At 46.5% G+C, this 14,456-nt stretch overlaps 1 protein-coding gene across 10 annotated transcripts in view; it reads right to left on the reverse strand.

Annotated features, from left to right (window-relative positions):
- ST6GAL1 (ST6 beta-galactoside alpha-2,6-sialyltransferase 1) overlaps window positions 1–14,456 on the reverse strand; it is a 112,230-nt gene that overhangs the window by 10,648 nt on the left and 87,126 nt on the right. For 9 of the 10 annotated variants that reach the window (XM_077754403.1, XM_077754410.1, XM_077754405.1 and 6 more), the window contains one exon: window positions 8,869–8,966. In XM_077754403.1, coding sequence (XP_077610529.1) covers window positions 8,869–8,966 — 98 coding nt within the window. Of the gene's footprint in view, window positions 1–8,868; window positions 8,967–9,397; window positions 9,464–14,456 lie in introns of those variants that run through there. The other variant, XM_077754411.1, reaches the window with a different exon arrangement.

Raw genomic sequence — 14,456 nt, forward strand, 5'->3', positions numbered from 1 at the left:
TCAGAAACTAATATACCCCTGGTGTGTGTGTGTGTGTGTGTGTGTGTGTGTGTGTGTGTGTGTGTGTGTAGGTACTATTATCTTAACTATAGAGCTTAGACTTAGTTGTTTTGTCAAACTCACACAACACAATTCAATGTCTTCTCCTTTATCCCTCACAATATTTCCCAGCCCCAAACAGAGTATGAAAAGGAAGCTCTAAGAGGTTACCCAGCTGGCCCAAGATCAAAAAGCCAGGAATGGATGGAGCTAAGAGGCAAACCTAGGCCTGTCTGATCTTTTCTCACTGCACCAGACAGCCTTCATTCAAAATAATAAAGGATAACAAAAGAAAGGGCGTGTTCTAGCTGATTTGGAAATCTGCCAGAGTCACAAAGCAAGTTAGTGCTATAGGAAGACAAACAAAGGGGGGTCACGGTCCTGAGTAGACATAAGAAAGGAAGTCTTGACCATGGTAAACTGGACCTGAACAGGAGGTGCCCAGGGCACCTCAAATGGAAAGCCACCACAACCCCCAAGTCAGAGGGGCCTGAATTCTAACTGGCATCCCAGGAAGTCATCAAAAGAACCGTAAGTATGGGGCGCCTGGGTGGCTCAGTCAGTTAAGTGGCCAAATCTTGATTTCCGCTCAGGTCATGATCTCAGGGTCATGAGACTGAGCCTCGAGTCGGGCTCTGCACTGGGCATGGAGCCTGCATAAGATTCTTTCTCTCTCTATCCCTGTCCCTCTCCCCTGCTCGCACACGCTCTCTGTTTCTGTCTAAAAAAAAAGGCCCTTTCTGGGGGGGAGGTAGAGGACAACCAAACCACATCCTGCCTTTCATAAGCAGGGTTTTGGTGGGGACGGATCACTTATTTTTTGTCCCTTGCCTCTGAGGGATCTGGCTAGTCATGTAGGATAATTGATCTCGCTCTCATTGCACTGCCCTAGCAGTAGGAGCTTGGGCAAAGAGGGACCAATGCATCCATTATCTCCTATCAAGTATTTAAATAAGAAATCTGTCTCTGATCCAGAACACTATGTACACATATATTCAAGATAAAGCTAATAACAATCGACCATTTAACAATCAACAGATAAGTATAGAATAAACTGGAATATCTTGTTATGCCAGCAGATACAGAGCATTAAAGGAAAAAACGACAAGAGCATGCAAGTCACAGGGAGACAAGAGCCAGCTTGAAGGAGCTCCCACTGGCCAAATCTAAGACAATGTAGATGCCAAAGTAATTCAGAACACCGATGAATTATAAGCCATTGAAAAAAATAGGAATCCATGAGTTCTTACCAATAAAAAATGAGACAGAAAGGAGAGGAGGGAGGGAGGGAGGAAATAAAATGGAGGAGGAGAAGGGAGAGTCTCGCTTACAGTAGAATTCTGAACACCAACCCCATGATGTGGGGCAGGGAGAGCTGTGGTTAGAAAGTCCCATTTTGTAACCATCACAGTAAACGCTGGTTCAGGCAAAAGTGAGCCATGAATATAGTGAGTGAAATATAGGAGGAGATTTTGATGAGGAGCAGAACAGTGGCCCAATATTAAAGTGTTCATCCATAAAGGAAAAATAATAATTAGACAGTGGAGAAGTCAGACAACACCTTATCTGGATGATCAAAATTAAAATCAGCTGAGGGGCAGACAGACATTGGACGCCTCTCGATGTGACGCTCTTAGGAGGACCCAGCATCACTTATGCCGTTTTCCAGCCAGGAATGCACACACTAAATTTAATTTTCAGAGAGCTTCAGATAAACACCAAATAATTTTTGAAGGATTTTATTCTTCAAAAATGTCAGACAAAGAAAGGCTATGAAAATATTCCAGATTATAGGAGATTAAAAAGGCATAACAACTAAATTTTATGTGTATGTGTACCCTCATCCTGGACTGGATCTCGTACTAAAGAAAAATAAATGCTGTAAAAGACATTATTCAGTCAATTAGCAAACAGATGTACCTGGAATGCAGATAGATTAAAGTATGTTAGCAGTATAAATGTATGAAGTTGATAACTGTACTTTGGTTGTGTAAGACAATAGTCTCATTCTTAGGAAATACAGACTAAAGTGTGTATTAATTTAGTCCATGCAGGCTGCTATAACAAAATACCCAGAAACTGGGTGCCTTAAACAGCAGACATTTATTACTCATAGTTCTGGAGGCTGGGTAGCCCGAGATCAAGGTACCAGCACATTTGGTTTCCCAGTGAGAGCCCACCTTGTGGCTTGCAAATGGCTGCCCTTCTCCATGTCCTCACCTGGTGGATAGAAAGTGAGCTCTGGCCTCTCTCTCCCTCTCTCTGTTCTTTTAAGGACACTAATCCCATCACAGAGACCCTACCCTCAAGACCTCTTCTACATCTACTCATCCCCCAAAGGCCCCGTTGCCAAATACCATTGCACTGGAAGTCAGGGCTTCAACATACGAATTCAGGGGAGGCACATTCAGTTCATAATATTCTGCCCCTGGATCCTCCAAAATCACATCCTCCCCACATGCAAACCACATTAATTCCACCCAACATCACCGGATGCCTCAACCCACTCCAGCATCAACTCTAAAGTCTAAAGTCCTTACGTCTCATGTAAATATTATCCAACTCACGTAAGTGTGAGATAGTTCATCCTGAGGCAAAACTTTTCCAGCTGTGAACCTGTGAAAGCAGAAAAGTTATGTCCTTCCAAAATACAATGGTGGGATGGCATAGGATGGACATTCCCATTCCCAAAGGGAGAAATCGGAAGGAAGGGAGAAAGAGGGGATAGGTCCCAAGGAAGTCCCAAACCTAGCAAAGTAAATACCACTAGATGTAGAGGTTTGAGAAGAATCCTCTTTGGGGCGCCTGGGTGGCTCAGGGGGTAAAGTGTCCGAATCGTGGTTTCAGCTCAGGTCACGATCTCACGGTTCATAGGTTTGAGCCTCGCGTTGGGCTCTGTGCTGACAGCATAGAGGCTGCTTGGGATTCTTTGACTCCAAAAGACCCCATTCCCAAATACAATCACATTGAAGTTTAGAGCTTCAAATGAGTTGATCGGGGAGGGCCAGGGGGGCATAAACTTTCTGTCTATACCAAGTCCTTAGGAATTAATGTCTACAATATATACAACTCACTCTCAAATGAAAATCTATTATGAAGAATGAAAAGAGCAGATACAGCAATTGGTAAAATGAAAAGGTATGAAGTGTGTCTGGATAAAGGGTATACAGGCATTCTTGGTATTTGTCTGCTTATTGCAACTTTGCTGAAAGTTTTAAATACTTGCAAATAAAAAGCTCAAATAAATTTTTTTAAGAACTTGGAGAAGTTCAGAGGCAGTCCACTGAGTGAGCAGAAGGTTTTCTAGACTATACTTTACTCAACAAGTATTTATTGCACGCTGGCTATAGAATGGGCACTGGTCTGGGCACTTGGGTTTACGAGTGAACCAAACAGATGAATATGCCTCTTCTTGGAGCCCATACATCACGGCGGGGGAGCCAGGCAATAGGTAAGATGGATAGCTAGGATGACGGTGGTGAGAGGCGTGGACTGGGAAGGTGGCAGCAGGGAGCCAGGGAGGAGCCTGACCTAGCTGTGACGAGGCCTTCATCCCACACGGGCCTGCCATTACCCTATGGGGGTTGCGTGGGCCACCTTTTCTTCCCAGGCCTCGGTCACCTTGTTTGGAAAATGCAATGACCACACAAAACGGTGGTGTCCACAAGCACAGGGAACACGTCTGTCTCTACTGGATTGCTGTTGTGGGCTACTGAATCCCAGCTCCCTTCACAGGAGCTGGCACGGAGCAGGTGGATCAATGAGAACTTCTGGAATGAACTTGTGGCTAGTTGATGTCCAAAGCCCTGTGAATTTCAGTACTACTGAATCGCCGCAAAAGGATGTCCTTTCGCATCAGACATCACATCAGATTCTACAGACATTAAAAGGATGATGAGGCAATATTATGACCAACTTTATGCCAATAAATTCAATAACTTGGAAGAAATGAACAGATTCCTTGGAAGACACAAACTACCAAAGCTCAGCCAAGAAAGAACGAGTAACACAATTAGCCTTAAATCTATTTAAGAAATTGAATCTGTAGCTAAAAAACTTCCCACAACGTACATTATAGCCCCAGATGGCTTTATTGAAAAAATCTAAAGAGAGAGAAGAAAATTACCAGTTCTACACAAACTCTCACAGAAAATTGGCAAGCAAACCTCGATCCAAATCCCACCTCTAACGCTTCCTTTCAGCCCTCCCCTGAGCAACTCACTGAGACTCTTGGAGTCTTAGTGTCCTCTCTGAAATAGCAATTGATGCTCACACGAACCTGGGTGTCAAAAGGAAGTACTGAACACATAGCACAGGCCATGGTCTGAGGATAAGCCCCCATATGTGATCTGAGAACATCCTGGTTCAAATCTAATCAGCACAAACTAAGGCCATGCACGTGACGTAGGCTTTCTCTCCCAGCCCGGAAGAGCTTCGTAGGCAAACCTACCATAGCCTTAAATTAAATCTTCACAGGATGAGGATTTACCTCTTCACCGACCACCTGGAAGAGATGCCTATGAAGGGGATAGCCTCCCAAATCCAAGAGACTTTTCAGGGCTTTTCCATGCTTTCTCTTCTGGATCGCTGCTGCCTACCAATCTGGAGACGTCAGAGAGATAGATACCTATTCTCTCTGACGCCATACTCTCCAGCTCCAAAGTGGCCAGCATGGCCTGGAAATCCTGCTCTGTTCCTCTTGCTGGCTCCTTCCTCTGCTCTCCTCAATGACATGTCAAGCTTTCTTTGCTCAAGCCTCCTCTCCAGAAACCCCTCTTGACCTCAGCCTCCCTACAAAAAGCCTCCTTTTCTCTACATCCTACTTTGAAGAGAAAATAGAAGCCCTTTAATCCTTCCACTATAAACCACCTCCAGCTACACTTGCCCTAGGCTTCTTCTCTTCGGACTCCCTCCTATGGGGTTTGATCCTCAACTGGGCATTGGATCAACTCCCTCCTCCCCATGACTAACTTATTATCTCCTCTTTTTACTATATGCTCTTTCTCCATCTATCAGCTGGTTTCTCCTATTGACTTAAAAAAACTTCCTATTGTGGTAAAATACACAGAACATAAAATGAACCATTTGTAAGTGCAGCGCAGTGGCATTAAGTAAATTCATGCTGTTATACAACCATCTCCACAACTTCCTCATCTTTCCAAACTGAAACTCTATACCCATTAAACAATATTTCCCCCTCTCCACCCCAGACTCCAGAAACCATGACACTTTCTGTGTCCATGAACTTGACTTCTCTAGGAACCTCATGTAGGCATAACCATATAGTATGTGTCCTCTTGTGACTCTCTTCCCGTCAACTTTTAAGTGTACTCCATTCTCTCCAATCTAAAGAAGTGAAAAGAACAAAAACTGGTCCTGGAACCCTCAGCCCTCCATAGCTATTGTCCTACTTCTCTTCTGCCCTTCAGAGCCAGCCTCCTCCAAAGAACTATCCACATTTGCCTCTCCCATTCACTCCTGACCCTATGTTCCAATATGGCTTCTGGCTTTACCGCTCTCCCCAACAGTCGCTGTTGAAGGTTGCTGGTGGCCTATCTTTTGCCAAAGAGAGAACAGTGCTTTTCAATCTTCACCTCCATTGGCCTCAGCAGCATCAGACAGTGCTGATTACTTACTCTTTCTATTTTTGCTACCCAATGCCCCTGGGTAGAACTTCTGTCTACACCCTGTCCCACATGCTCTCATTAGGCCCCACTGTTTCATTGCCTCACAGATAAAGATGACTCGAGAATTCTCACGTCCCGCCCAGAGTTCTCCACTGAACCTCCAGTCCCCTCTGTATAGCTGCCTGCTTGACGTCTCTTCCCGGGTATCTACAAGGTAGCTCAGAACAACCCTGTCCAGAAACACAGCTTCTATCCTACCCTCCTCTCTGACCCTAGCCCTCAAACCCAAAACGTCTTCAAGTTACTTACAATCCCAGTGACTTCCAGCCAGCCAGCCACACAAGCCAGAAGCCCAGTAGCACCTGCTGCCCCTCTCCCTTCACCCCTCACTAATGCTTGTGGACCACATATGCCAAAGAGCTCTTGAATCTGTTCTGTTCCTCCCTCTCACCCTCATTTCTGTGCCGCAGCAACTACTGGCATTTCATTAACTGTGGTGAACTGTGCCTCCTAAATGTGTCTCTCTCCACGCACTGCAGGGCCTTTGATTAGATGGACGCCAGCGATGTTTGCAAAGTGCAAGTCTGGTCATGCCACAGAGGATACTCCTTACCGCAGCGCCTGAGCTGGGCGCATCCTTACCTTCAGCCTCAGTGCTCACCACACCCCCACGTGCATGACTCCATCCCCGGGCCCTCGCCTTCCCCTGCCCCCTTCCACACATGGCCTTACCCAGGCTGTTGCCTCTTCGTGAGAGGCCCTAGCACTTCTCATCCTCTACACCTACACAGCTGTCTCACCTCCTTGCAACCTGTGATATCCCTGACCAGGGAAAAGTTCCCCGTGCGGGCCCTGGTAGCACTGTGATTCTGTCCTCTGCAGTTCTCTGTTGCAACTTTCCTTTTCTCTGCATGATGATTGGGTCTGCAGGCAGCATGCGAAAGGGTCCAGCCTGCTGTGCTCACCGCTGTATCCCCCAGACCCATCTCAGTGTCCACCCACGTAAACGTTAAGAGTAGCTATCATCCACCGACATACGTGCCAGGCACTAAGTGCTCGGCATGGGCTTCCTGCTTCTTCCCCATGACAGCCCTGTGCTGTGAGGAAGGTATTGTTACCCTCCCCTCTCCACAGGGGAACAGACGAGGGGGCATAAGTAACTTCCACATGATCACTGAGCTATTAAGAAGCAGAGCGGGTTTCAACCCAAGGCAAGCTGACTCCCGATCTACATGCTGCCTACTTCATTGCACTCAGTACTGCCCGTATCTGTGAAAGGGGGCGATGGGAGCACAGAAGGAAGCAAAACAAACATCTCCCCCAGATATTCAGGTACCATCTTACACAGAAGGAGAGATTAAGCCTTAGCACCTCCTGAGGTGCCCTCCAGCTCCAAGATGTCTTTGACGGGGTCACGAGAAGGAAAAGGAGAAAGAAGGAGATGCTCGTCCCAACTCATCTGCCTGATTTCCTAGACTTGACAGAGTCCAAACAGCCATGAGTCTTCCCTCGACGGGACAACACAAGTCCGTGCCCCACCCCCACGATAGCCAGAGTGATCTGAACGTCTCCTTCATTTCCTATGCTTCTCTGTCCCGCCAGTACCACTTTTCAGAATGCTTCCCTAGTACTATTTCTCCAAATCCTGCCCATCTTTCAAAGCCTAGCTCTGGTGCCATGTGCTCCAGAGAGTCTCTTGCTGACCAATCTACTTTTTAAAAATCTGCCTTCTTATAGTTTATAATAAAAGTGGAATCAAACCCAAAATATAAGGTTATATAATAAATAGGGGCACCTGGGTGGCTCAGTCGGTTAAGCGCCCGACCTCGGCTCAGGTCATGATCTCACAGTTGGTGGGTTCAATCCCCGCATCAGGTTCTGTGCTGACAGTTCAGAGCCTGGAGCCTGTTTCAGATTCTGTGTTTCCCTCTCTCTCTGACCCTCCCCTACTTGCACTCTACTCTGTCTCTCTCTGTCTCAAAAACAAATAAATATTAAAAAAACAATTTAAAAAAGTAATAATAAATAGGAATTGAAAGCACGTAGGGTCCACTGAGGATAGTACAGTGACAGAAAGTGACATCATCATCAAGGGATCAGAGAAAGAACAGAAAACAAGATGGCAGCCACTTGCAAAGAAGTTAAGTTCATGGATCCCAGTTCCCTCATAAAAAAGGTCCCAGGAGTGTGGGCCTCAAACGGAAAGTGGGCCGTGCAGGAGGCAGCCTCTGCCTAGCTGGGGGGTCCCTCAAGGGCAGGCAGCGAAGAGATCACTGTCTGAGAGAAACAGAAGTGGACCCTGGCAGAGGAGTGGAGAACGCAGGCCTCCTGCAACAGTGCTAAAGCGGTGCGATGAGCACCCCCGGGTGAGCTCCACGCCCACGGAGGCCTGGGCAATGCACAGAGTCTAAACACTGACATAAAACCAGCCAAAGTGTACGTGTTTACTCAGAGAACAACAAACACCGACGGATCACGAGTGAGGTGAATGGGTGTCCAGACATCTCATGCTAGTTTTAATACCATGTTATCAAGTTGGGTTGTTTGGGGTTTTTTTTGTTTTTTTGGTTTTTTTTTTTTTTTTTTTTTTCCCANTTTTTTTTTTTTTACCACTAATTAAATCTATTAACAGAATTCTGTGGCAAGAGTATGTCTCAAGTTTCCATTAGTTTTGAGAAATCACTATATGCTACCTGGAAATACTTCAGGAAGCCAATCATCTAGGGGAATTCATGAGGTAATACGTGAAGTCTAGTGCCGTGTAGCACATATTCATGTGGTGATGGTGTCTGACAGGACCTGTATACTATCTTGCAGCTTATAAAACATGCCCACATTCTTGCTTCGCTGACTTTTCACAGCATCCCTCACTCTCTGATACTCCCTGCTATGTTGTTCCTCATGCAATACTCCGGATATAACCTGGCAGCCACGGGGACAGCACAACTCTGCTTTCTCTGGGCACTGGACCCCTCTGTCCATACAAACTAACGCCCCAGGAGCTTTTTCATGAACACATCACCAGGTCGGGTCTTGGAACCATGGTCTTCTCCTTCACCAGTGAGGAATCCAGGACTCAGGAAGGTCAATCATGGGACTTACTTAATTTGGCACCTTGGGTGTGCTCCTAGGAGACAGGCTCTGTGTTAGAGCCCGTACTGTGGTCTTCCCTCACTCCAGAGCTGCACAGAAGAAATTTTACCTGAGAATTCATCAGGCGAATAGTGGTTTTCGTGCCCACATCTTGTTGGAAATTGGCTGTGGGCGCCCCATTAAACCTCAGGACTGCATCATGATCATCTATAAACCACAAGGAAACAGAAAAGAGGTGATGAGCACCAGCAACGTGCAGGAACAGAGAATGGTCTGGAGGGAGAGAGGGCAGGTGGAAGGGGAGGGACGAGAGAATTAACACTTCCCAGTCTTTATCCCATCATGCCACACAGGGGGAAAGGGTCACATTTGTGTGGGGCAATCAGGTACAGTTTGCAGACAGAGGACCATCTGTCTGCCCAGCCACTGCGAGAGCTAAGGAGGCTCCTATTGTGGCATCCCTGAAACCCATTCAATGGCTCTAGCGTGCCCAGGCGCAACGGAAACGTGAACAGAGCCAGTGTGCTACCTAAAGTACAATCACTATTCCAGCTACCAAAGGGGCAAACCAAATATTCTCCTGGTATTACCAGTAGATCATACTTCTCTAGCCCTGTAGGAAAAAATGGAGACCCTACCGTAAGCTCTGTGTAACCCCACAAGTGCCAAGTCTTCGTAGCACTCTGCAAAGCTGGCAGTGCTCAGGAAGTTGGAAGGATATATTATGGTATCCAAGATACCTCCCTTAGTGTTCCATTAGGAACCTGAGGCCCAAAGAACAGTCACAAAGCTGGGTGGTGGCCCCTCATAGATCTGAACTGAACCCCACATTTCCTATTTGAAAAGAAAACCTCTTGGAGCAACTGGGAGGCTCAGTAGGTTGAGTATCCAACTCTTGGTTTCAGCTCAGGTCATGATCTCACGGCTCATGAGATCAAGCCCTGCGTCATCGGACTCTGGGCAAACAGTGTAGAGCCTGTTTGGGATTCTCTCTCCCCCTCTCCCTGTCCCTCCCGCATGCTTGTGCGCTCGCTCTCTCGCTCTCAAAATAAATAAATAAACAAATAAACAAACTTTAAATAATATAAAAATAGATAAAAGAACAAGTCAGAAACAATGTCTTAAATGCAGGTAAGATCAAACAGGACATGTTTTTAAAAACCCATTCACTCCCTGTCTCTAGTTCCCTGTCCTTGTAGCCATTTCAGCAGAGTTTGGAAGACCTGGAGAGGTTTCTCTATGCGGCACCGACCAATCTTATGGAGGAGAGAACCACTGACTTTGAAGATCTATCCAAACCCTGAGCCAACTGCCTACAAGCTCTTCCCATTTTATTTGATCAAGCAAGTCTGGGGTTCACCACTAAAATCTACACAGGGTTTGGAGATCAGTCCAATTCTCTGTTGTTCTATTTCCCTCCCTGTGGGAGATTTATTTGGGGTGCTTCTTCATCCACAAAGGTAGCATTGAAAGGTGGAGGGGGATGGTACAAGGACAATACAAGATGATCTGAAAAAAGATCCACAGAATTTAAGGGATGAAATCCTCCCTCTTTATTTCAATTCGAACATACGTCTTCAGCCTCAGGAGTCTAGATCTCAGTCACGAAAACAACCTGATCTTAATCCTAGGACAAATTTCATCAAAATGGGTTTGAAAGGTACATGAGATGTGCATAGTCCAAACTTTATCAGCTTAGGGGGCAGGAATACTGAACTGCAAACAGGGCAGAAGGCATATCTTTACACAACTCAGATTGCAACATGTTTGTCAGAACCGGTCACTGGCTCCAAAAGTGACCAGCAGTAATCACATCAGAAATGAAGATTCATCAGGAACTTGACTTAGTCAGGTCCCCCATTTCACAGGCGAGCAAATTATTACTCTGAGCGTCCCATTACCAAAAAATGACAAACTCTGATGGAGCAACTGAGAAGTGTATAAAAGGACTATTTCCAAAGTTGTAGGTAGAATTCCTTTTTTAAGTGTAGTTATTTATTTTTGAGAGAGACAGACAGCACGAGTTGGTGATGGCCAGAGAGAGAGAGAGAGAGGGAGGGAGGGAGACAGAATGGCAAGCAGGTAGAGCCCAACAGGGGGCTCGAACTCATGAACCCGTGAAATTGTGACCTGAGCCAAAACCAAGAGTCAGACGCTTAACCGACGGAGCCACCCAGGCACTTGGCAGGTAGAATTTAAAGAAGTCAACAAGGAATGGGCGATGCCCCAGGGCTGGCCACAGCAGAAACCATCCCTACCTTTGCACCGAACGTGACAAGCAGAGCAGAGGCCCCGAGCTGAAGAAGGCCACCTGTTGGGACTGGTGGCTGGTAGCGGAATACAGTTACTGCTAATATCTAGGCAGCAAGAAGGGAATCAATCCCCTCACCTCTCTCTCCTCCTTCCCTCTCATTTCTTGGCCTGAGGGTGAAGGGAGAGAGCAGGACTCAGAGACAGAGCAGCTGCTTGAAAGGATCTGAACCTTTAGTCAGGGAAAGAAGCAGCCTGTGGTTATTCTGCACAGAGAGAGCTGGCGGGTGGGGAGACAGGTACCCCGACTTCCCTTTCTCAGTTTTATAGCAGCACTTTTAGTGTCCAGTCCCAAATAAAAGCCGGAGGACAAGGAAGCCCAGCGGACATGGTGCCAAACGCAATTTCCCAGGGCACAGAGTCAGACAGGAAAAGGAAGAGAGGGGGACCGGAGGGGTAAATGGAGAATGTCCAGCACAGGAGGCTTGGTATTGACCATAAGGAAAGAACATGTTTCTGTTCATTCAACAGATACCTATTAAGCACCTACTTCTGTCAGGCACAATTCTAGATGCTAAAGACAATGGCCGTGAGCAAGAAAGACAAGGTCCTTGCCCTCAGACCTTTGATCTTGCAATCTACTGCAAGGAGGAACCCAGTAAACTTGTACAGCAACTTGTACTCAAGATAATTATAGACTATGATTAATACTATGGCACAAATAAAAGGAGCTGTGTAACAGGGACCCTGACGGGGTCTCCTTTGTATAGAGTGATGATTTGGGACATGCCACTGAGCTGCGATCCAAAGGAGGGCCAGACACGGGAAGGGTCCAGGGAAGTACAATCCAGCCAGAGGGCGCAGCACTGTGGGGGCCCTAAGGAGAGGAAGGACTTGTGTGGAGATGAGTGAGGGAAGAGAAAGAAAAGATGCAGTTAAAGAAGCTGGCGGGAACCCAGAGGCCACAGGTGTGAAGTCTGGATTATATTCTAAGAAAGAAAAAAAACATCAATCGAAGAAGAAAACTTTAAAACAGGCCACTAACGTGGGCTCATTAAGAAAGAGGATGGCATCTTCGTTTGCCAAACTGTGCTTTGCGATCAAAGGCGAAGAAGTTCAGAAATCAAACAGGTGTCCAGGAAGTCCCAGCTACCGGGAGCCCGGCAAACGAGCCCTGCAGGGAGAAGGCTGCAGAAAACAGGGGCCACCACTTCTGGCTAACTTAGAATGAGAGAAAGAGGGGAGCCTGGGTGGCTTAGTCGGTTGAGCGTCCAACTTCAGCTCAGGTCATGATCTCGCGGTTCGAGTTTGAGCCCTGCGTCAGGCTCTGTGCTGACAGCTCAGAGCCTGGAGCCTGCTTCGAATTCTGTGCCTCCCTCTCTCTCCGCCCCCTGCTCATGCTGTCTCTCTCTCTCTCAAAAAACAAACAAACAAAAAAACAACACTCTACACTAAAGCTCCATCTGCCCAGAATCTGCCCAAACTCCACTCCCCTTGCCTTCCATATGACACACACCCGGTTCTCCCTGGTCCTTCTCACTGGCCTTCTGAATGTCTCCGCCTTCCCTTTTCTTTCTCCACCTCTTAATGTTTATTTATTTTTGAGAGAGAGAGAGACAGACAGACAGAGACAGAGAATGAGTGGGGGAGGGGCAGACAGAGAGGGAGACCTAGAATCTGAAACAGGCTCCAGGTTCTGAGCTGTCAGCACAGAGCCCGATGTGGGGCTCAAACTCACAAGTCATGAGATCATGACCTGAGCTAAAGTCAGACGCTTAACCCACTGACCCACCCAGGCTCCTCTCTCCATCTCTTGAATGTAATCTTTCTCTAGGTTTTCTCCTCAGCCCTCTCTTCTGGACTAAACTATGACCTCAGCACAAAGGACTCCTCAATCTGATCTCCCACCCTGACCCTTCCCCGGAATCTAATACCCAACCGCATAGATATCTGCCCAGGGCATTCCACAAACACGTGAGACTCAGCACTTCCAAGACAGCATGTGTCTTTTTCCAGAAACAGGCTCCTCTGTGATACGAGAGGGTCCGCTCCCAGGCTAGAAACTCTGGCTCCTGCCGGTCACTCAAGGTAATTTTTAGTTAGACACCAATTTCTGCCTCTTCTCAAATCAGACCCGCCACCATGATCACTGCTCAGAAAGTCGTGGCACTTTTCCCCTGTAAGTTCTCAACTCAGAATGCTCTTCTCCTGTCGGAGAGCAAGGAAGCCAGAATATCAAAGGATTTTTTTTTAACCTGACAAGGGATTCATCACATGAAAATTTTTAGTTTATTTTTTTATTTGAGGGAGAGAGAGAGTGATTGAGTGGGAGAGGGGCAGAGAGAGAGAATCTTAAGCAGTTTCCATGCTGAGCATGGAGCCCGACACGGGGCTCAGTCCCAGACCCTGGAATCATGACCTGAGCCAAACTTGAGAGTTGGACACTCAACCAACGGAGCCATCGAGGCACCCTGCTGTCTCTGTTTTAAAGACTGGTGTTGAGATTTTGTTGGAAAAATGACTTCTGTCACTACCAATGAGCACAACACTATAATAGACCTTTAAAAATAACAGAAGCACTGATTCCTACTGTATCTTCAGGTCCTGAGATGCTGTAATTTCACTGATTAGTTGAGGACTAATTATCTCTCTCAGCCTCACCTACCTGAATAATTTTCAGCCTCTCTGTATGAAAATCATTACTGGAGTAGGAATTCTTAACCTGGGGACTATGGACCAACTTTATGGGGTTCATGAATCCCTAAAATCATGTGCAAAATACCTGTGGGGTAGGTATGTATAAAGTGTGTGTGTGTGTGTGTGTGTGTGTGTGTGTGTGTGTGTGTGTGAAATCAGTCTATGCATTTTTCCAGAGAGAGTCCATGGCTTCCAGCCTATTATTCTCAGAGGTCTTTGTGACCCCAAAAAGGTTAAAAGTCACTGGTCAGAATATATCAATTTGTTTTACGAAATCTGTCACTGTTAACAAAGATGGAGAGCCTGTCCATACTTATAAATATGTGTGCGACACAAAGACATGGATTTGCCTAAGGCTCCTTAGTTCCTTCCTTTTGAGAGAATATGTTTTCCACCCTTGTGAAATGAATCAGGCTAAAGAAAGCAAAGCACAGGAAGCCTTCTTCTTCTGTGAGGCTCTGGAAGGTCCTGGAGCAGGTGAGGTCATACGTCTCCTTTTTTATTTCCTTCACACGACTGCCAGGAAAAATGGTCTGAAACCAAGCTCAGGCTCTCAAAGGAAGAGAAGTGGACCCAAATTGGATTCTCTGCAGCAGAGAGGAGTGGTGAGATCACATTTTGTACCTCCCCAAATAGGCAGCACTTACTAATAAAAGCTGCCAAGGTCACTGGCCCCACCCCACCTTGTGCTGTTACCTTTTTGGTTTCTTGTGGGCTTTGCTTGCTAAAAACTCAGTGTGGTTGGTTTTT

Source organism: Crocuta crocuta, unplaced genomic scaffold (genome assembly GCF_008692635.1).
Source record: "Crocuta crocuta isolate KB4526 unplaced genomic scaffold, BGI_CrCroc_1.0 scaffold70, whole genome shotgun sequence".
In the NCBI taxonomy this organism is placed as follows: Eukaryota; Metazoa; Chordata; class Mammalia; order Carnivora; family Hyaenidae; genus Crocuta; species Crocuta crocuta.